Source organism: Pleurodeles waltl, chromosome 1_2 (assembly GCF_031143425.1).
Source record: "Pleurodeles waltl isolate 20211129_DDA chromosome 1_2, aPleWal1.hap1.20221129, whole genome shotgun sequence".
NCBI classification, from domain to species: Eukaryota; Metazoa; Chordata; class Amphibia; order Caudata; family Salamandridae; genus Pleurodeles; species Pleurodeles waltl.
Genome location: NC_090437.1, coordinates 294,225,443 through 294,247,985, shown reverse-complemented (window position 1 = coordinate 294,247,985; position 22,543 = coordinate 294,225,443). Strand labels below are relative to the sequence as shown.

The window sequence follows — 22,543 nt, the reverse complement described above, 5'->3', positions numbered from 1 at the left end:
GGCACCTTTGGCTCACGTGGTTCGTTCATTTGGGGCCCAGATTGTCTCTTATGCAGATGATACGCAGTTGATTGTACCTATTTCCCATAATATAAAGGACATGAAGGAAAATTTCCAACGCTGCATGTTAGAGATTAACAAGTGGATGACTTGCAATTGGCTTAAACTCAATGGGGACAAAACAGTGATTATGTGTTTTGGCTATAATGATTCCCCTTGGGACAACAACTGGTGGCCTCCAGCCTGTAGGGGTTGTCCGTCGCCTGTGCCAGCGGCAAAAAATGTGGGCATTATCTTCGACGACTTATTGTCGTTTAAGTTACAGATTAATCACTTGGTCAAGGTCTGTTTCTGGACATTAAAAACTCTTAAGAAAATTTTATATCTTTTAGAGGATGACCTTAGACGGCCGGTCGTATTGGCAATGGTTACATCTAGACTGGACTACTGTAACTCATTGTTGCTTAATGTGAATTAATCTGCCTTAGATAAACTACAGTCTATTCAGAATGCAGCAGCCCGTTTAATTCTAAATCTTCCTCATACTATCTCTGCTAAGAGATGTGTGATCTCTCTACACTGGCTTCCTATTAGGAAGAGAATCATGTTTAAAACACTTTGCCTCACGCACAAAGCTCTGCAGTTGGGGGGGGGGGGAAGATGAGATTACTTGAAATCTTTTGTTGTTGTTTTATCTTCCCTCAAGACACTTGCGATCTGCTTCAAAATATTTGATCAAGGTACCACGCTGTAAAAAAGTGAGATGGGGCGATCAGGCTTTTACGGTGGAGGCAGCCAGACTATGGAATGGCTTGCCTCTCTCGTTACGCCAAATATCAAATCACTTCCTTTTTAGGAAGAGTCTTAAAACCTGGCTCTTTGTAAATTAAACTTTAGGGATAGCTGGTGTTCGTCTTTCTTTAGTCATGGTCTGCTTAGCGCTTCGATGCTTCGGCCGGAATGCGCTCTATAAATGATTTAATACAATAATAATACAGTACAATTTGTAAAATATGGAGCCAAAAAAGTTAATACTATAAAGAACAATATAATCCATTACCACCTGCATTAATGTGATGGAAGTGAATACATTCTAGTTAATATGTAAGGTTTCTTACAGCAATGGACCCCTGAAATAATACTTACAATTTACTGACAAGGCATCACATGTAAGGAAGCCACATAATTCATTAAAATTATTCCTCCACTAGAACAATTGAAGGCTTTATTACTTGAAATGCAAAAGCTGTCAAGCCCACTCACAACACGAGCAAGGCAAGACACTGCATGGGTACAGTTAACATGTTACGTGTGCGAAACATTTCCAGTGTGTGAGATCTGGATTTTCTTTACAACCCTTATTTTGTTATATTACTTTTCAGTCAATACAGGTCACTCCAAATACTGCAGCCTGCCAAGTTAAAACCTCCTACAAACACACCTAATCACTAATGTACCTTTTTGAGGCCACTTGAAAATTATAATGATGAAGGCAATGCAAAGGTGATCACAACAGCAGATTACAGCACAAAAAGGTCCGAGGCACTCTAGAAAGGATAATTTCAGTCCTTACAAGTACCCATATCGCAGAGAGAATTGTGGGAGATCTGGGGAAGAATAAAGGTCATTGCATGGACATGGCTTCATTTTCAAAAGCACTATTCTAAGACTATTAAAATAAAGATTTATAAAATCTAAATTTATCAAAACAAATCTAGCGAACATAAACATTTCATATATGAGATTTAAAATTTCAGTTTGCATTTCACAAATTCTAAGAATCTGAAGGAAAAATGCAGGAAAAATTCACGAATCGAGCAGAGGGGCCCAGTTTGAAAGTACCTACTGTCACCACAACCTCTTCAATGTGTATGGGTGCAACTGACTTCACAGTGCCTCATTAGACATTCTCTCTTAAGGCTTTATGGTCTTAGTACTGCAGCAGGCTTTGCTGAGTGTTTCCACTGCAAATATAGGTCTGCTAACTGTCCCTAAATGCAGAGAAAGCTGGAGGAACATAGGTAGTCATTCTTAATTTTGGTTGATAATCTAGCACCACTGGGATTCACGCAGGGAACTGTAACCTTTCTTAGTAAAGAGATCACGTCCACTAAGCATGGTACTTTTGTTTTTTTTAAATTAAAGTGGGTCAAACTGCTAACTTACCACTGAACACGTCTCGACCACACTATTCCACCTGCCCTTGATGCATCAGTGACCTAAGCCTGCCATCACAGAAAGCAGTTATTCCTGCCGGGGATAAACCACACCAGCTGAGATGATAATGTGAGAGCAGGTCATGGATTAACTGAAATGCACACAGGAGATCGGAGTTTTCTGGATTAACTAAAGCAACAGATGAACCCCCAACCTGCCAACAGAGGAGACTACAGCTCACTACACAGGAATTTCGTCCAGAAGACAAATATGCCATCAAAAGATAGGGGCAAGAATCTGCCATCAACAGATGGCATGGGAGAGGTAGGATAAAATAAAATATCACTCGAATGATCAACTACCCAAGTAGGACTGAAATCTGTCTTTGGTGGTGCAGAGGCATCCAGACAGGCTTCGAATGCCTGCAAATGTTGCTCTTCTATGGAAGAAAAGTGCTAAAAATGGCAATAAGGCTGTAAGGAGAGAGTGAAGGTAAGCAATATTGTAGGGAGATGACAGAAATAGGCTAATCAAAGGGCAAAAATAGTTTTGAATAAAACAACCTTTTTGCCTTTTCTTTTTGGAAAAGAAAGTTTGTCGGGATATGACTTTGCAAAACAAATATCCTTCTGTCAATTACAGTCAACGAGAACAAAACAAATGATAAAATCCCTATTTTCTGTACTTTCTGTGCTTTCAGAAAAAAGTGATAAGTACAGACACCAAAAAAGACACCATTCAGATCTTCCAGTTCAGTGGAGAAACTAAATCTGACACATGAAGTGAGGACGTCCATTGTCTTCAAACCGCCTAGTCAGAATCTCACAGCCAGTCTCTGTAACTAGTAGTGTGTGTTCAAACTGCGCCGTCCTCTTCCCGTCCCTTGTTACTGCTGTCCAGCCATCGGGCCACGTCTCATCTTGCCACCCTCCTGTCCAAAATGAAAAAACACAACTCTTAGGAAGACACAAAACTATTCTAGATTTAGATTTAATTAAACTTTGCAAGTTAAGCGAGGGTGAGTGGGGAGAAAAATCGGGGAAGACAATTTTTGTAGCTACTGAACACCAAAAAAAAACAAATTATGTATAAAGTGCATAGAACTATAGTGATTATACAGGGCAATGATTTGCTGGAGAAAAAAAAATCACTTGAAAGTTACACAGAAGAATAAAGCTTTGTTATCAAGCAGGATCTATAAGAGAAAGTATTCCCCTACACCTTAGCCATGCTTTAAAGAGACTGATACATTTACAAAGGGGTTCTACAAACAAGATGACTGAAGAGGCATGACATTAGAAAAAATGTCTTCTAAGCCCTGTAAGGAGCTCTGTAGATACATGAAAGCGTTTGGTAAGATTAGTACTTACATTTCACAGCACATCAAACCGACAATACACTTTTAGAATACTATGCAACCCAAGGAAACAACTTGAGTAATGCGTGGTCGGGGGTGAGCTACCCTCAGTGGAGTTACCACTGGAGTATTACGGAAATGGAGGACCAAACTATTGACAAGCATGATTTAATTATATGGCAAAGGCAAATCTTTCAGCACATATGCTATATAAGATACCAGTTGTGGCACACTCTGGCATTAATCCACCGTTTTGGCATTTTTAACAGACTATGCAAACGGAATTGAAAGCACAATGGTTTCTATACATTCAACAGATCTTATTCAAAACATTATTCGTCGCAAATGTGTTTTGGTCTAGCATGGAAACTGCACCACCACTACATTAACACTGCACTTTGTAACTTTGAGAGCAAAATATTTACATAAAATATGCAGTGTTATACTCAGCATAACACGTGCTCACTTTGCTGTAATAAAATGAATGCCTTTATTTGTGCAACATTTGTGCATACTCGGTCTTAACACTTTTGGGGCAGTCTTAATATATATCTTTATAATGAACGAGCCCTGCTGAGACGCTTTGTCTCACATTTTAGTGAAACCTAAATTAACAGGATAGCTGTCAACACGATGGCGCGTGACAACCTCTTCAACTAACTAATTTGAAAATATAAGGAAATTACAGAATAACACTAGGTAAAGATCAACAGCAGCCTCTGTAAAATGCATGAACTGAAATTAGTTCTTCGGAGCTTTATATGTTATGTGATGCATCTAAAACAATGGGTAATGTTTTAAGAGAAACGGTGGTAGAAGGCACAGTTACTCGAAACTTGTGAGGAAATGTTAATACCCGGGACTTTATTTCAGGTCCGCATTACTAAGGACTGACCATGTAGAACAAAAGCACACAAGTGCTATCCCCAATGATAAACAGAATCTTAGCTTCTTTGTTCGTGCTGGTAAGCAGAAGATTGAATTCTGAAGCACGTCTGCGAAGCAAAGGTTCAGGGAATCACCATTCAGTCAACATATGTGGCCATGAATATTTCTAACAGAATTTGCAAGAACGAATACAAAGCATATGACCAGCTGGTAAGATCTTGGTATCACATACAAAATGTCTCGAATACCTCTTGCAAATGATACAGCCCTAACCCTGAAATACAGTGGACCTCTATAGTCCATAAAGATTTTTTAACATCACAAAACATTGCTAGTACACTGCTCGCTGAGTGAATGATCAAACCAAACGATTCTGGATTAAATCTTTAATGACCATGACCTCCCACACACAGTTGCCTTCTCCGGGCCTCACTGGTTTTGCATTACCAGAAACTTAACTTTTAACCTACTGGACCAATCGAACCTAGGGGTACCAGCACAGAGGGTGAGCCTGTAGGTTCTTGATTGCCAGTTTCTAAATGCAAGATGTGGGGTACGTGTAGACCGGCATGCGTGGCTCTTCATCCTGGTGTCTGTCACAGTTCAGCAATTGCCCAGCACCCTCACAACAGTCTGTGGCATCAGCAAGAAAGCCTACTTAAAGCGACCTTGAGGCCTGCAATCCTGGCTGTATTGTTCTGCCTCTGGCTTTCTTTGTGCATGAGGTCTGTCTGGATCCTAGTTCATTTGCTTGCCTCTGTGGAAGTCACTCGGTGTGCTTTCCTATGGTTCCTGCATGTCTGCCTTCTGTTCCTGGGAATCTAAGCGTCTGCTTATTATATTGGCTTGGAGTAAGCACCTAACATTTAGACTGTGATGATGAACTAAGACTACAAGCTAGTGCTAGGCTTATGTTTGATGGATTACTTAGTTTAGCTCCTTCATTCAGCAGAATAAGTTATTTACATTTGGTAGCGCTCTTTCTGGTGGGTACCCCAACTGCAGATTTTTGAATACTCCCAGGCACCAGACGATCCCGAAGCTTCCGAAGCTTCCAAGGCAGTGCTTCTGATATCACTACATGATGCTGTGCAACGCCACATTGACTTTATTCCTTCATGGAAATGACTGAGCGGTACTACCCATTGCCAACCCAATGCACCAACATCAGTTTCTTGACTCTTTCAGTGCCCTCGGATGCAGAGCACAAAACAACTGCAGGGAACATCTGTGGGCAGCCAGAACTTTGGCCAGCATGAGCATTCTAAAGTTGTACTTCCATTGGGAGGCATTCAGAGGGCGAATAGCTGAAGTAGGACAAACACCTTCGTCCTTCAGCATGAGGATATTGTGTAAATAACAACCAATCCCTATTTGCTGGTCAGGTACACTTTCTATGGCACGTTTGGGCAGCACAGCCAGCACCTTTTGCAGCAAGATGGACAGACGCTACTCCTGGAGCTGCTCTGATGCGAGTGGAATATGCACCGGGTCAGCAAGAAAGTGATGCACATGGCTTAGTTAAATTATCAGGAGGACCCATCTGTCAGACATGCTAGTGTGCCACCCTTGCAGAAAATGTTTCTTCCTGCCTCCTACAGGATGAAAATGAGCTGCTAAGAGTAAACTATTGAGGGTTGGAGGCTGATGCTATAGGTCTAGCTGACAGGGAATGTCACTGTCCCTGCTGACCTGCCTGAACCTCGATTCGGTAAAGGCTGAAGACTGCAGATGGGGAGGGGGACGGTGGTGGTTTCTGGCGTTGCCGGTACGTCCAACCTCTCACGTAGTCTCAGAAGGGCCAAAACTAATAAGTCAACTCTCTGGCAGTTGCAAAAAGGCCCTAAGCCTGTGCTGTGGCACAGCTTTCTCAAAAGAACTATAGGGCAGGCTCAGCTTTTCTGCTAAAAAGGTGGGATCCATCAAAGGCAAACTCACAAGGGATGCCTGTACATCATCAGAAAGGCCTGTGGCTATCATTCATGCGTGGCACTAAAGCATCATACTATTGCCAACTGTTAAGCCCAAACAATCAGCATACTTGGCTGCTTACTAACCATTTTCAATATACTGGGTGAGGGGAAGCTCTAAACTCTTCTGGGACTGCCGTCAAGATCTTGCAGAAAATGTCCCAGAGGGGGTGCATATATCGTCCTAGTAAGCAACTTGTGTTAACTGACTATCACACCAGTCTAGGTGAAGACAACATTTTGTGAATTCACTCACTCTGTTCTTGTCCGCAAGTCCGTAGGAACTAAAATGGGAATCACCTTGCTGGTTGGAGCCAGGACCACCAGACTATCCAGAGTAGGATGTTGAGTCGAAAAATCAGGGTCGCCTGGTGCTAGTGTGTGGCCTCTGGCTACTTGCCTGTTCACTGGCAGGCAACAGCAAGGATTAGACCAAGTGCCCATCAATGTATAGGATAATGTTTTGTGGAATGGCAGCAAGGGCTCAAAGGAGAACTGCCTAAGATAAAGAGTTTAAGATCCAGAACCTCAGTAGCACACCTAATCACTATAGCAAAAGAAGAACTCTCTTCAATTGGTGGCCCAAGGGTGGCGGGCAGAGGGACAGTATTAGGTGAATTTTCAAGCCTACTGGCCTCCTACCAGTCCATATGCTAGATTTCATCATAATGTGGAAGAAAATCATCTCCATTATCTTCACAGTCCTTTCCTAATGGCAGCTCACACTGATCGAAGTCTGAACTGAAAATCTGGTGGTGCAACTGACGGCGGCTCGGTGGTAGAGAACGTTTTTTGTCTGACTGTACAGGAACCAGGTGCGTAAGAATAAATTTGGGAAGTGACTTCTGTCGAGCCAAGACTAGTTCAGCTTGGTGTCTTATATCAGCAAAGGCCCCCCCCCCCCCCCCATCTGGTGTCAGTGACGTTGGGACCAGCATTGATGTTGAAGGGACTGGAATTGGTTTTGAAGCCAGAGAGGAAGTTGGTACTGGAGTAGAGTGTAAGAGGGCCAGAGAGCACAGAAGACAGATCCACTAGCAGTAACCTGAATGGAGGCCCTTGCAGACACATGGGACGCACAGGTGCATCGGAGAGAGCCACAAGAGTGCCAAAAATGCCTAACATGAATGAAAACCCTGGGGAATTAGGAGTACAACAGGATCAATTATGGAATCTGCTCCTCAAGTAGTAATCGCAAGCGAGACTCACACTTTTGCATCCTCGCAACTTCTCTGAAGATACAGAGAGGCGGGATGGCGATGAGATCAAATTGGTCTTGTTTTCACTTAAATCTGGAGTTTGACTTTGCAGGCGACCCTGACCACAAAGAGGGCATGCTGCAAGAGTGCCATCATGAGTAGGAACAGATCTATCCTACTGACTTCATTGAGTTAGACAGGTAAGAACACTGCCTTGGTTTATGTTATTTTGCCCATACTGATCGGCGTTTTGCCTTTTTGCTAATTTCACCCCCTCTCCCACATCCACTCCCTCGCTCCGTTGCTATATTTCGAGCAGCATATGAGTACTATGTTTTCGGGTCTTACGGCAGCGCCAGTTTTTTGATGCTTACTGCTGTCTCCCACCTCTACTCCCTCGCACTATACTAATTTTTGAACAGCATACAATTACCAGAAGGAAAAGTGGAGAAGTGTGGCACAATGGTTAGAGAGGCAGACCCTGATGCAGAGATCTGGCCTGGGACCAGGGTTCAATTCCCGCCTCAGCGGTTCTTGGGCTCAATTTCCCTGGACAGGATATTTCTCACCTCGGTGCCTAAACTAACTCATGGGTCTCACTCTGCAACTCTGGGCAATAGCTTGCTTAATCTCCACAACGGCCCCAACAGCGCTGGGATGCCTGGCTTCACCTTGGGGGTTGCCCAGGACTGGGCATCTTACAGGGAAAGCCAGGAGGGGTTCCACAGCGGTATGCGTTCAGCACCTCGATACCTCCGGGTCGGAGTGCGCTTTACAAGTACACATTTACATTACATTACATTTACCATGTTTTCCGTTCACTTGGAAACATAGTCTGTACGACAGCGCCCGTTTTTTACTACAAACCGCTGTCATGGTTTTCCTAGCTTCATTTCTTAGCTTTCCATCCACACCTCACCGCAGCTGAGTGAGCGCTCTTTACCCCCCAGTCACCACCTGTTTGCGTGCCTACTCTACCGGCACTCCATTATTACGTAGTTGCTGCGCGCTGGGCCCCCGTCAGCACGTTAGCATTTAATACAAGACTTTTCACAGACTCTCACGTTTTACTTCCCCTTTTCCATTTTGCTGCGCAGATCAAATATGCCTCTTTTCTACCTCATCCCCCTATTGAAGCACTTTTTGACTTACGTTGATCTTTTTAACCATTTCCCTATTAAGACTACTGCACCGGTTTTGCGAACCCTTGACGACCCCCATTGTTCTATCTCTCTGTTTATCTCTCGTTCACAGGCTTATCAGGGCCTTTGTCATTCCTTACCTTTGGATTACCGTTGGCCATACTAGGCCAGATCCTCAATTCTGCCCTGGATGGCTCAACTTCACTCTAATAATTAGATCACTTTTTGTTCTAGACCTTATCAGGTATTACATCTGATGTAATCGTTATCATTCTATGCATTTACTGCTTAAGACTTACGTTTTTTTCCAACTCTATGAGGTTTCGATTTCACATCTATTACATGTACTTTAACCACCTGGGCACCTCAACAATACTTTTCAGATTAATCTGTTCTTACTGTTCTGCATTTAGCGCTCACAGAGCATTTATTGTTTCACAACACATGACAGTACTATATTCATTCTCTCGTTACGTCGCACTCTGATCACTTTAATGCTTGCGACACTATTTCCACATGGTGGTTTAGCATCCCTACCTTTTGGTGTTTACACTTTTTTTGGTCTTGGTTTTCACTGTCACATACATTGCAGATTTCCTCTGTACCACTGTACCAATGTTTGCACATTATCTATCTAATTCACAGCCTTGACAAAGTCAAGGAGACGAAACACGTGTCACAGGACTCCCTCTGGTGTGCCCTGGCATTCTGTATATTCATTCGTCAGTACTGACTACCCTTAGTCAGTTACTTTGGACACCTGTGGTGGACAGGTGGACCTACCGGGTTGGCACCCACCCTATTTCTGACACTTGCTGTCACTAAGGACCTTCCTCAATAACATTGTTCTCACACATAGTTGGCTGTGCGAGCGCCTTTGGCATTCTCCACCCTTGTTGTTTTGTGTTGTACGTGACTTCAAGTGGGAGCAGGGTTTTCCAATGTGCCACAACATACCACTTTGTTTCACAGTCTCAGATCGCCTTTGGGTTCATGAGAGTGCATTCTTCACATGATTTAGTTGTTCCCCGAGCTGGCCTGTCGTGACATGGTTTTAACCCTGTAGTTTTAGGTGGGGTCATGTTCCTTTGAGCACTGGATTTAAATTTTTTGAAGACAAATGTCTGTGAGATTGTCAAAAATAAGGAGTGGAACTTAAAATCCATATTCTAAGGTTCAGAAATTAAGGAACTACTGTCAGCGAGCAGGGGTGGCACTTATACCTTGTGGCGAACAGGAGCACTGCTGTGAAAACGTGCGGATCCAGTCTGGCACATAGGAAAATTGTAAAGGAATCTGCAGTTATAAATATCCATCATGTTTTCTACATTTTCATTTCACATTTTTCGTACTCTTGGATTTAGTCATATTCACTGCTGTCATGGTAACCAAAGCTCTAGGCAAGCATATGTAAGCAGGTGTTGAATAGCAGTTAATTTTTGCTCATCTCTCATTTCAGCTTGTAGCTATTCAATAATGTCGATCACAACTCCCAGTACTCATCACAGGCTGAACCATTTGGCTTTGAAACCTTCCCTCTTTACATACTGGTGCATCCTGTTTTACTGCGTGTACCCATGGATGAGGTGGTCTGACATGATCAGTCTCTGATCACAGTCTCCTTTGATAAAGATGTGCCCCAGTGAATGAGTGTGGAAATACTTTAGCTATTAGCATTCTGTGCATGGCAGTATGATTTGAAGCATTATTTAATACTCATAATAAATACTAAAGTCAGGCATACTTCCCTAAATTTTCAAAATGTGTGGAACTTCACTGGCAAACGGCTTGGTCACACATACAGCAGAACTCAAGCCTTTGATACACTGTGCAAAAAGCACTACACGCTCTGTTGGTGTCTTAGCTGTTTGTCCACTTTCAATGTGAGCCCATAGAAAATGTATGACTTTTTAAACAAAAATGTACAAAATCTATTCAGTATGCTATGCAGATTTTGTAAGACCCAACAGCAGTTATATCCACCACAACAAGATTTTTTTTTTTTAATTCGATATGCACCATGAGTACCTACACTCGCTTAGGAATAGATCATTTATATTTCCAAATAATAAATAAAAAAACAAAGGGATGTGCTCAATTTGGGTTCAGCAACAAGTGCAAAAGGAATTTTACTCAAAAGGAAACAGAAATTTCCAATATAAAGCAGAATATCCCTCAAAAGAGCTCTTCTGCAATGTAACAGAAGCAAACAGCTGCAGTAGCAGCACAACATACACCGGACTCTAGAAATTCACAGTTCGCTTTCAAACGTTAGTGCTCAATACCCATAAAGGACTATTAGAAACCAGAGAGGCCCGAGGTCAAAGGATACTGTTCGGACTCTCCTTATAAATCTTCACGAGACAGTGAACCAGTTGAAATCATCTATCGGAACCACCTTAGACTCTATGTCGGAGCGCCTAAAGGGGGTGGAGTCTAGGCTTGAGGCAGGTTTTGTAATAATAAAATCCCTACAGCAGGAACACATGCATACTCAAAGCAAGGACCCCAGAAGTAAACCGCGCTCCCCAGGATGCGAGAACACCAGACACTCTATTCTACACAATAGGCCAATCAGTCCACACCAAATCATTAATCCTCAGACTGAACTTCGTGCTCAAACAATAACTCCCTCGCTGTATCACTCTATCCAACCCTCCTTTCTAGCTACTACATCACATAATCTTTCTCCAGATAACAAAATTCTAAACCCCACACTTTGCAAGACAGCAAGTAGTGCTACGCATAGGGCAGCAACTACCTATCACCACCCAAATTCAGGGAGAAACACAACCAGTAGGAAAAAAAACCCGAACCATATCTTCCTCCCTAGCGACTTGCTACACCTCCCCCCGGAGGTCACACCATATGTTGTGGTCTTGGCTAATGTCCCTCCGATAGACGATCAACAACACGAAACATGGTCAGCCTTGAGAAACAAGGCGCTCAATTGGATTGGGACCCGAATGGGCCCTGGCTCAGTGAAGACCCTTTTTGACGACATAAAAATGGTCAGAAGAATTAAATGGATAGGGAACAGCAGGAAAGTACTAACTGGAGATTGTGTGGTCCTTTCTTTTGGTTCACCAAACTTAGTGAATAGAATCATCCATGACTTAGGAGCCAGACAAGTTACCCTACAGGGAATCTCGCTATTACGCCTGGGTTACTTCTACCAAAGACCATTGGGGAACAACTTCACCCATTCACAGCAAGCTGTAGCATCCTCACTCAGCCCAGACTTATCTATAACATGCAATAGATTCTACCCCCTTTCAACGTTGGAAAATATAGATTGACTGGATATGAAACAGTCAGCTACCCCCGCAAGAGCAGCCAAAACAACTTCTTTACTAGGGACGGACACACATAAGGAACCCATATCACACACTATGGTTCCTGTAAGAAATGAGAGTTTACCTTATCTAGCCCAGGACGATGATACCAAACGTATACTAAACTCGACCAACAGCATTACCCCCTCTTCCCCCCCAAAGGACCAGCACCGTAACCCTAAGCAGTACCCTAATCGGAAACCGGAACTAGCTTTACTATTCTGGAACATTGCAGGCTTAGCCAATAAGCTAGACAATGAGATTTGGGCCAATTTTTTAGTAGATTACTCATGTGTTTGTCTACAAGAGACATGGCTCCTAACTCCCTCCCATATAAATGGCTATAAAACATTTCATACTCCTGCCGAGCAGTCAAGGCATGGTAGACCTAAAGGGGGACTGTGCACATATATTTCCAACAAATTACCCCTACAGAATTTAGAGATGCAATTTACGAGTCCATATTACCAATTGATTGAGAGTAACCTGGACCACAAGACCCACTTAGTCATTATCAATTTTTATAATAATGCTGTTCCAAGAGAATTATCCAATATTTTAGCGGGAATGGAAAATGATAAAAAAAAATATTCGGAAAAAACAAATCGAGAGATCCTATTGATATGGGGGGTGATTTTAATGTCCATCCGTGTGAAGAAATTTCAGATAAGATATGTGGTTGGGACTCGGAAGGCATAGGCACAAGCCTCCACTTCTCTCATAATGCTCAAGGAGAGGAAATGAACTTACTGGCTCAAACCTATAACCTCTCCTTTGTAAACGAATTAGTTCTGGCCGATCCACAGTTTAAACCAACATATAACGGAAGGGGCGCAAATACAGTGATCGATTATGTCCTAATGTCTACTCACTTCGCTCACTCTCTTACAAACTACTCATTGCATGACATCGCAATTAGTGATCACTATCCTCAGAGTATGACTCTCTTAATTTCTCCCCTTTTAGCAGCTAGGGAAGATAGTATTATACTGGCAGATTATATTGAACTGGCAACGCGCAATGGATATACTATGAAGTGGGCCCAGATAGACCCCAAGTCTTTATTGAAACAGGTAATACACCAATGCAAACATGCCTTGGCAGACTGTCTAAGAGAGAACCCACATCCAGGGCAATGTCTAAGTGTGTTTACAACGATTACACAAACCATAAAAGAAGTCCTCACTATTAAAGGCAGTAAGGTAGAGAAAAAAAGGATGTGCGGATGGTTTGACCATAACTGCACATAAGAGACTGAAAAAGGCCCTCCATGCCCCAAAAAGGTGCTGGAGTGATATACGCAAACGCAGACAGGAATATAAGACAGCAATAAAGAAAAGGAAATTGACCATAAAAACAAACTTGTGGGAAACCCTCCATATAGCAAGTCGCAAGAAAGATAACATACTCTTCTGGCAGACAATAAATTCCTCTATGCTAGGGGACAGTGACACTCCTAGGATGGAAATTGCTATCTCCGAAGAAGACTGGGTAGCACATTTCTCTAATATATATTCCCTGACGAGTGACACACTAGACCATACCCACGACCACGATGCACAGGAAAGTCCGCGCCTAATCATAACCCCCCAATTTAGCCTTCAGGAGGTAGAGGAAGCTTTAATAGAAAGTAAATCAGGGAAAGCGCCAGGCCCTGATGGCGTTCCGATTGATTTATTCAAGGCCAACATGGAGCTGTGGGGGCCTGTACTGACGCAGACATTGAGGGCTATCTGTACATGCGGACCCCTACCATCTTGGAGAGACTAACATAATCCCAATATATAAAAAGGGTGACCGCCTCAATCCAGCCTGTTACAGGCCAATCTCCCTGCTGGACACAACAGCTAAAATAGCAGGGAGAATAATTCTGAACAGGCTACAAACATGGGCAGAGGAAAATAATGTTCTAACCCCGGTCCAGTATGGATTCCGAAAAGGAATCGGAACAGTGGAACAAAGTCTAAATCTAAGACTTATTATTGCAAAGTATACTAAGATCAGAGCAGGCAACCTGTACCTGGCCTTTATTGATTTATCATCAGCCTTAGACTGTGTGATTCATGATAAATTATGGGATATTTTAAACAGCATGGGGGTGGAACCGGCCATAATTCAATTTATTCGTGAAATGTACACAGGGAGCAGAGCAAGAGTGAGGTACGGCCTAAAAGGGGAATGAACTCGCCCCTTTGGTTTATACAGAGGAGTGCGCCAAGGCTGCGTTCTTGCTCCGTTCCTGTTCTCAATGTACATAAACAACCTAGACAAAGAACTGGCCACTAAATGTAAAGATCTACCCCAAATAGATAACCGAACTGTCCCGTCATTACTTTACGCAGACGACGCAGTACTAATGGCTAGGACCCCAATAGCTCTCCAGAAACTCTTAACAACCTGCATTACATACATGTCACAGCTGGGTCTTACTGTCAACCGCTCAAAAACTTTTATCATGAACTGCGGTGGGAAGCGCGGGAAGTCTTATAACATCACTATTGCAGATAGCAAGGTCGAAACCGCGCAATGTTTTTCATACTTGGGCATAACTCTTGATAAGTTGGGTTCCTGGGCCAACTGCAGGAAGATGAAGAGTGCACTTGATTAAAACAACGATGGCACTACGACTCTTCTCCAAAAGGCTTGGGGGGATTACACCACCTAACATGGTAAAGATCTACAAAGCCAAGTGCATTCCAGCTGTTACGTACGGGGCAGGAATTTGGGGTCATACAAACTGTGATCTAGTTCAGACTGTGGAGAATGATTTCCTATGACATCTGTTGAGGGTACCAAAAGGTACTTCATCGTACGTCACGCACTTGGAACTTGGGGTTCCTTTCATTGCAGACCTGATAAAGATACAGCCATTGCTATTATGGCATAAAGTCTGGACCTCGGAGCACACCAGTTTTAATAAGGCCATTCTTACTGACTGTACGAAGTCATTATACACATCAAGGGTACCATGGTTAAAATACATCATGACCTTTTTTGAAAAATTGGGCAACAAAGACTACTACTCAAATCCAGCCTCGTTGCAGAAGATATCTAGGAAGGACCTGAGCAAGCTGGCATTAAAACACCTAGAAGACATACGTTGGGGTGTGGAATAAAAAAAAACTTCAGTCATTCATAACCAAATAATTTTGACGGCGGAGGGCATGCAGCCTTACTTGGCAAACATGGTACTCCCTCGCCACCGTTATGTCCTTACCAGACTTAGGCTAGATACGTTTCATCGCCTAGTTTCATTTCCAACTATGAATGATTGGTCAATCTTGTTAAAACCATGCCCCTGTGATGCAAAAACACTGCAATCGACAATTCATGTGGTCTTATTTTGTCATTTTTACGCCTACCAGAGGAAACGCCTAGTTGTTCCACTTTTAAGGAAAATTAATCTCCCCCAATGTCGCACAGCCTATGCCTGTCTCCAGTCACTCTCTTCCATAGAAACGTATGGAATTTTAGCAAATTTTTTATGTATGGTATTAAAGATAAGGAAATCTATGGGGGAGATGTTCAAAATATAATCTAGCGTGATAGGTTTCTTCCATTGTTGTGTTTCTTTTCCTTCTTTTACTACATTTTTACTATATTTTTATAGTTTTATCTATTTTGACTTTTTATTCTTTATTGAAACACATGTATTATAACCAGAGATCTTTTTTATGACTTATGTCTTTTATGACTTGGTGAAAGTCGAATAAAGATTTTGTACTACAAAGGATACAAAATGTTATTTAAAAACGCTAAGAAGCATTTATATCCAAATATTCTGCTGTCATTAGATTATTCTATGTGTTTGAGACATAAATGTATGTATGTGTGCTTCTAACAATTTTTTTTCATCTAAAGTGACAATGTTTTCTTTGATGGATTTCTCCACGTTGACAAAGCCAAACTGGAGAAAATCATTTTTGAGGAAATGTGTTACTTCATTTTTTGGAGAGGCTTCACCCCCCTTAATGCAACCCTCTTTTTAAGGAGAGTTTACCCCCCTTAATCCCACTGCACCTTCCCTTCCTTTAATTACCATATGTCTTTTACCTACCACACTTTGCTTTTTATGTTTCACTTGAGACAGCACATGTGCTGTGCTTGTGAGACATTTTGTTACCTTACAGTGGGCTTTGAGGCCTGCTATTGCTTACAATTGATTGGCTAAATTGTCACTCATTTCCTTGCTTCTCTTTGGTCAACATGTGTCGACTTCACGTCTTCTTTCGGTGTCTGCCCCTCCCATAGAATATGGTCCACTGCTCAAACATTCGGAGACACTTATCTGAAGAAGTCTCTAAGAGTGCATGTGTTTGTGGGCCATTTCTCTCATGTGCTTCTACCCCTATCCCACATCGTGTTGTTTCTTGCCCCCCACCTTACTCTCCCTCTGTCCGAGTGGTGTTGCTTGCCCCCACTCACCATTTCTGTGTTGTTGCTTGACCCTTCCAATACCTCCCCGTCCTAATGCTTGCCCTCCATTGTTTGCCCCTTCCCACATTGCTGCTCTCTCCTGCACCCCAGTACTTGCGCCCTTCTTCCTCATCCAGCATTGTTGCTTGCCATCTTCCACTTGCCTGCCCCATCTCTCATTGCTGCTTGCCACCCTTACAGAAAAACATGCTAGGCGCATCAGAGCTTTTTTTTTTTTTTTAATTGCTGGTGGGAAGGCAGAGCGGGAGGCATTTATATCCTCTGCGAAGCACCCCAACCCTCTCACCAAAGATAAAAGATTTTTAAAAAAAAAACACAACTTTCAGTCATACTGCACAGCAGCTGCTCTTTCATAGGCAAGACCTATTGGCTTTGCGCCCATGATTGTTTTAATTTTACTTTTACCCCTACCCTTTCAACACTTTGCTATACTATAACCTCTCCCCATGTTACCTTACACTTGTACCTCATTTTCTTTATTACCCCTGGCCTTCTACCCTCTGCACTACTCTTAATTTTACTTTTAGCACTTGACCCGACAGTTCTACAATACCCATCCTATACAATATCGCTATAATACTTTCCCTTTTATTTCCCCTTTAAAATGTCGTGTCCTTTTCTGCTTTACTTTTTTTTTAAAAACTTTTACATCTACATTTATGTTTTCCCCATTCTATAAGGCCTCCCCTTTAAAACTTTTCCTCGTTGCTCCTTTCTATTCTTTTGTGTCCTTTCCTTTCTTTAAAACTCCTACATCTTCTACCCTCCTGCTTTACTCTATTAAAAGAAATAACCTGTATTACTTCATACTACTCCATCTATATTTTCCCTCAACCTGTACATCTGCCCCTCTTGTTTGCTTACCTTTCTCTTGAGGGCATGGGCCTTTTTCATGTCTGAAATTATTTTATCATTTTGGCATTTCTCTGACTTGTAGTTTCGTCAAGTTGTCTTTATTCAGATTCAAAAACTGTCAAAATGATGGTATACCCATACAATACAAACAAAAATATCAGGAATCTACAATTAACTGTGGCCATGCAATGGAAACAAACAAAAAGTACTGGAGGTATAAAAAAATGTGCAATGTATAATATACGCAGATCATGAAGCTGTGGAGCTTTTTGCTTACCTTCACAGATCATTGGCTCAATTGTAAACACATGGCCAGGCTTTATCACGCCTACAGCTTTATTTTCTGAAACAAACAAAATACCAGTTAATCACTGAGTCTTCAGAGCAACAAAGTGCGAGTTATATTCAAATGTATTTGATATTTTAATTCTCATATTTTTATTTTATATTAGGATATCTTTTACCACATTCATAAACTGAATAAATAAAATGCAGGGGACCTTTTTCAATTAATATATATATAAGATGACTGTATGTATGCACTTTTTGTATACAAAAGAATGTTTTGTAAATAAATACTGATCCTCTTGTTGATTAAAAAAAAATCATGATTTGTTTTTTTCAGGCGCAAAAGATCAAAGAAGGGTTGCTAGCTTACGTGAACTACGAATTGTGCAATGTGCTTGATATTCAACCTCGACAGTCACCAATCATAGAAGATAACTTAATTTTGGCATTTCCCAGTAACATCTACTTTTAACAACCAAATCTAGGCTATTTGCAGTCATGGTCTCTCAGTGTGGTCGTTCCCAAGGTCAGCAATTTGCAGACATGTTCTGCAGATGTATACATGAAACAATGAATTTTGGTCTGATGAATCTGAGTGAGTTTGCCAATATTGCCAATCTCATCTTCTACTCACTAGGTATCACTGTCTTTGCCAGAGTAGCTCACCACTCCACATATTTCCCTTGTAAGCAGTTCAAACAGAACCAGTGTATCAAAGTTAAATGATGAGTGGTGCATAGGACTTTTACCAGTCACTGGTCAAGTACTAGAATATGTGGAGTATCTACCAGTTTCATAGAGACACCATGATGTACTTAGTCCAAGAGATAATCATGGGCAGTGGCAGCTGGTAATTTTAGGAGGGACGGGTGAGGTGGGCAACATACACACAAACAACCACACATTGACACGTGCAAACCCCCCCCAATTCACAGCGCACTCAAATTCATCCATTGAAACATACACACATGCACCAAACAATCAAAAACATAAGACTTACCTGTGCTGCAGTTCGGGAGCAAAGCCTTGGAAGTCCCAGGAGGGTTGGGCCTGCTGCCTGTACGCAGTGGTTGACCTTAGGTCAGCCAATGAGAACAGGCAGTCTCTCTCACTCGTCACAGAGTGTGATGGGGTCAGTGAGACTTCTGACCCCCAACCCATTCTGTGATGAGGTGTCACCAACTGACATTCCGTCCTGGGAACTACAGGGCTTAAAACTGAGGCACCCAGATCCAAGGCAATCAGTGAGGCTCTCTCTCGTCAGAAGGGGGAGGGCCTTGAAGCACTTTTGCCAAGCTGAGGAGATCACACCCACAGGGCTGTGAAATCCTCAGTCTCGCAAATTTCTGCTCAGACAGCCAGATGCCTGCACATTTATCACATGTACAGCTCCTGGCTGCCGGACCTGAACAACAAAAGTGTCTGTCAGGCTGACCTTTCATCAGCCTGACAGACACTCTTGTTGTTGGGGGCAGGGAGGTGGTGTTAGTCTGCTTGTACCGATGGGCTGCGGCTGGGCATGGGGAAAGACGAACAGAAGAAAAAGGGTTGCTGCTAAAGGAGGAGGCATTTTGAGAAGTCAGGGCACGTAGTGGTTAGCACTGAGATATGCAAGAACCGAAAATAATCTGAATGGCAAAAATGAAGCAGACATTTCATTTGGGTGTTAAAGCAGTTAGTCATGAATATAAAAATGAGGAGGGCTGAAGAGGGAGAGTGTTGGTCTGAAGTAAGTGGGGAAAAAACGAGGCCATGCATGGATTTGAATACTAAAATGCAGTGTGGTGCACAGCAAGCTTGTGCTTAACACCCTCTCAGCTGCCAAGACCTCCAGGGGCTCATCCTGAATTTAACAAATTACATTGCTGGCACCACCTCAAGGAAACACAAATGAGGCTTAAGAACCACAACACAAATCAAGTCCGTGAAAGCAACACTCAACCCTCAGCTACCATTGCTATTGCTGGCCTTGAATGTTTTAGCGCACTGCTTGGTTAGTCATTCTCTAGCATCATTCCAACTAATTCTGGGCACTGTGCCCCGGTTACCGGTTTATTGTGATGTTTGCTCCGAAGTAATCTGTTGAAAAATCTATCGGAAAAAAAGAAAAACTATCTCAGTTGATATGCCACAAAAGGTAAATAAGTAGAACCTGGCGCAAGTGAAATTTGACAAATTTAACCTCTAAGGAGTTTAATTTCCCCATGGATTTTTTTTTTTTCTAGAAAAATATTTAGGCTATGATGTTGATCACTCAAAGAAAAGGCATTTGACTGGCACTAACAACTGGCAAAAAGGAAGTTTGCTTAAATGTTGTGTTTATTATTTTGGAAATCTAGTTCTACCATTTAAAAAAAAAAAAAAAAGTGAGCCGATAGTTAATACATTTGAAATATATCAACAGCCATCACCCTTCTGGTTCTAAGCTAACTGGACTATACGCATAATGCTGGTAGTGGGATTCTACCTACTGGAGCACAAGACGCACATCCAGGCTGCTATGACAGACTCAGGAGAATTATTTTCTACTAAGGAAACACAAAAACACAATTTTTCTAAAGATTTTGAGGCAAAGATGAAGATAACTAGTCAATCATAGGAGAGCATTGCACCAGCTAAATTGGAGCCTTTTTCATATGATCATACCTTAGAACAGAAAGATGGGTATGATCGGTGAGATATATGCAGGTAGAGTATCCACCACAAAGATTGTTATGGAGCTTTCTTCAGATGGATATTTCTACTGGCAAATACTTCACCTTTGAAGAGATACCTCTTCTCAAGTGGTGGGGTCAGATAAGAAAATCCTGATGCAAAGAAAGAGCAAAATGGCCATCCCTTCTTACAACTGAATCCAAACCGCAGTGCTAAATGAATGTGTGAAATGACGCAAATGTCACCACACAACAAATGTCAGCCAGAGTTACCTCCCCTCAATCCCCAAACTAGGAAGCACCAAGTAAAGACTTTCCTCTAGTAGAATGGGTGCAGATTCCATGAGGAGATTCCTTTTTGATAAGGCCATAACCCATTTTTATGCACAAGATTATCCAGCGTGATAGTCTTCTTCTGGACTGTCTTGCACTTTTTTCTGCCTACACCCAATGAAGAGCTGATCTGACCTAATTTCCCTCATTCGGTCAATATAGTAACTAAACGCCTGGCCCCTTCCTCTGAGGTCCTGTTGGGTAGTCTATCCACCTCTTTTGCAGGGAGGGATTAAGAAAAAAACAGTGCAAAGGTTAAGGATTGGTCCAGATGGAAAGGGATCCAGACCAGAGGCAGGAAAGGCGCTTTAGTCCTCAAGACTAGTTTGTCTTAACAGAAACACATCAAAGGCAGGTAAACAGTGCTGAAACTGGCTGACAGGTCTGGCCAAAGGAATGACTAAAAAAAAAAAAAAAAAAAAAAACGTTCTTAAAGTTAGTCACAGTAATTCCCAACTTTAAAAGGGCTTAAATGGAGCCCCTATCAAAAAAGATCTAAACGATTCAGATCTCACTGGGGCATCACAGAGTTTAGGAGAAGACATGTTAGTCCCTTCAAAAATATGATAATAGTTGTGATTTGAACAAAGATAGCCCATTAGGGACACAGATTAATGATTAGAGCAGCACTGCATCCTTTAACAGTGCCCAACGGACAACCTTGTTACATCAGCTGCAAAGCAAAACGTAGCACTTTCTATGGAGGTGCCTTCAGTGGATCTATACTTTGCGTCACACACCATGTGACAAATAGATTTCACCTTCCTGAGCAAACATTTTGTGGAAGGGCAACCAGTTTACATTACGACGTTGTTCACCTTTCGGGTAGTTGGAAGGAGCTCATGTTTTCCTGCCCAACCTACAAGAATAAAGGTGGAGGCTCTGGAGATCAGGGATGCAGAAACTGCCCCTCTTACAGCGAGAGAGATTTCCACTTAGAGGCAGTAGGAGAGTCACTGGAGGTCCACATACCACATCCTCCTTGGTTAGTGTGGGGTGAAGAGAATGCTTTGGGCCTGGACAAGCTTCCTCAAACCCAAGTCATTAAGCATAAGTGTATGTGTGTGGTGGTTGAGGGGGTGGCGGGGAGATAAAGTGAAGCGGAATATCCCACTTCAAAAGAAATTTCCCTCCAAGGCTCCTGAAAGATCCCCTAAGGCAACAGGAAGCGGTGGGCAAAAATGTAGGTAGTGACCTTTCTCTTGAGTGACAAAGCAGTCCATCCGAGGAAAGCTCACCAGGACAAATATTCTGGGCCATCTCTTGGTGAAGATTCCACTAGGGGTAGGCAAGATGACACCAACTCAGTGTGTTAGCTGTAGTGTTCTGTGACCCTGCCAGAGAGTTGACAACCAGTCTGATTCCATACATATGCACCCAAGAGACTCAGTGCTTTCTGCCAGAGAATGTGATACCCCATTCCTCCCCATTTGTTTTTATATTGTCCAACTAGAACTGAAGCCCCCAGTACTGTCCATATGAACAGGAGACACAGAGGGCTCTAGAAAAGGGTATATTAAAGGAAAAACCTAAGTCGAACAGCAGATACATTGTAGACTGCAGATGGTCTGACACCGGCTGCAGCAAGCTCACCTCAAGCAGTCAATCAGCAAGGTACAGGAATACTGAGATTGGGGACCTTCTCAGAAGGGCAGCAAAAACCACCATCACCTTTGTGAAGACGCAGCGTGGCAAAGTTTGCATAAAACTGAAGGACCACAAACCACAGATACCTTCTGTGTGACTGCAGGATTGGAATGTGGAAAAACAAGTCTTCCAAATATAGAGACACCACCTAGTCATCCACTTCCAGCACCAGCAAGGACTGGCGCAGGGTCAGCATCTTTAACTTTTCTTTGCAACAGGATCATCACTCAGCCCGATGCTTTTCAGCATCTACATAGCCCTGCTAACCAAGATCATCAAAC

The 22,543-nt window shown here is 42.4% G+C and overlaps 1 protein-coding gene across 1 annotated transcript in view; it reads right to left on the bottom strand.

Moving 5' to 3' along the window:
- Window positions 1-1,211: 1,211 nt before the first annotated feature.
- METAP1 (methionyl aminopeptidase 1) overlaps window positions 1,212-22,543 on the bottom strand; it is a 336,590-nt gene continuing 315,258 nt past the window's right edge. The window contains exons 10-11 of the mRNA XM_069238322.1: window positions 17,618-17,683; window positions 1,212-3,088 (exon numbers count right to left, since the gene is read on the bottom strand). Coding sequence (XP_069094423.1) covers window positions 2,922-3,088; window positions 17,618-17,683 — 233 coding nt within the window. The 3' untranslated portion in view covers window positions 1,212-2,921. The remainder of the gene's footprint in view (window positions 3,089-17,617; window positions 17,684-22,543) is intronic.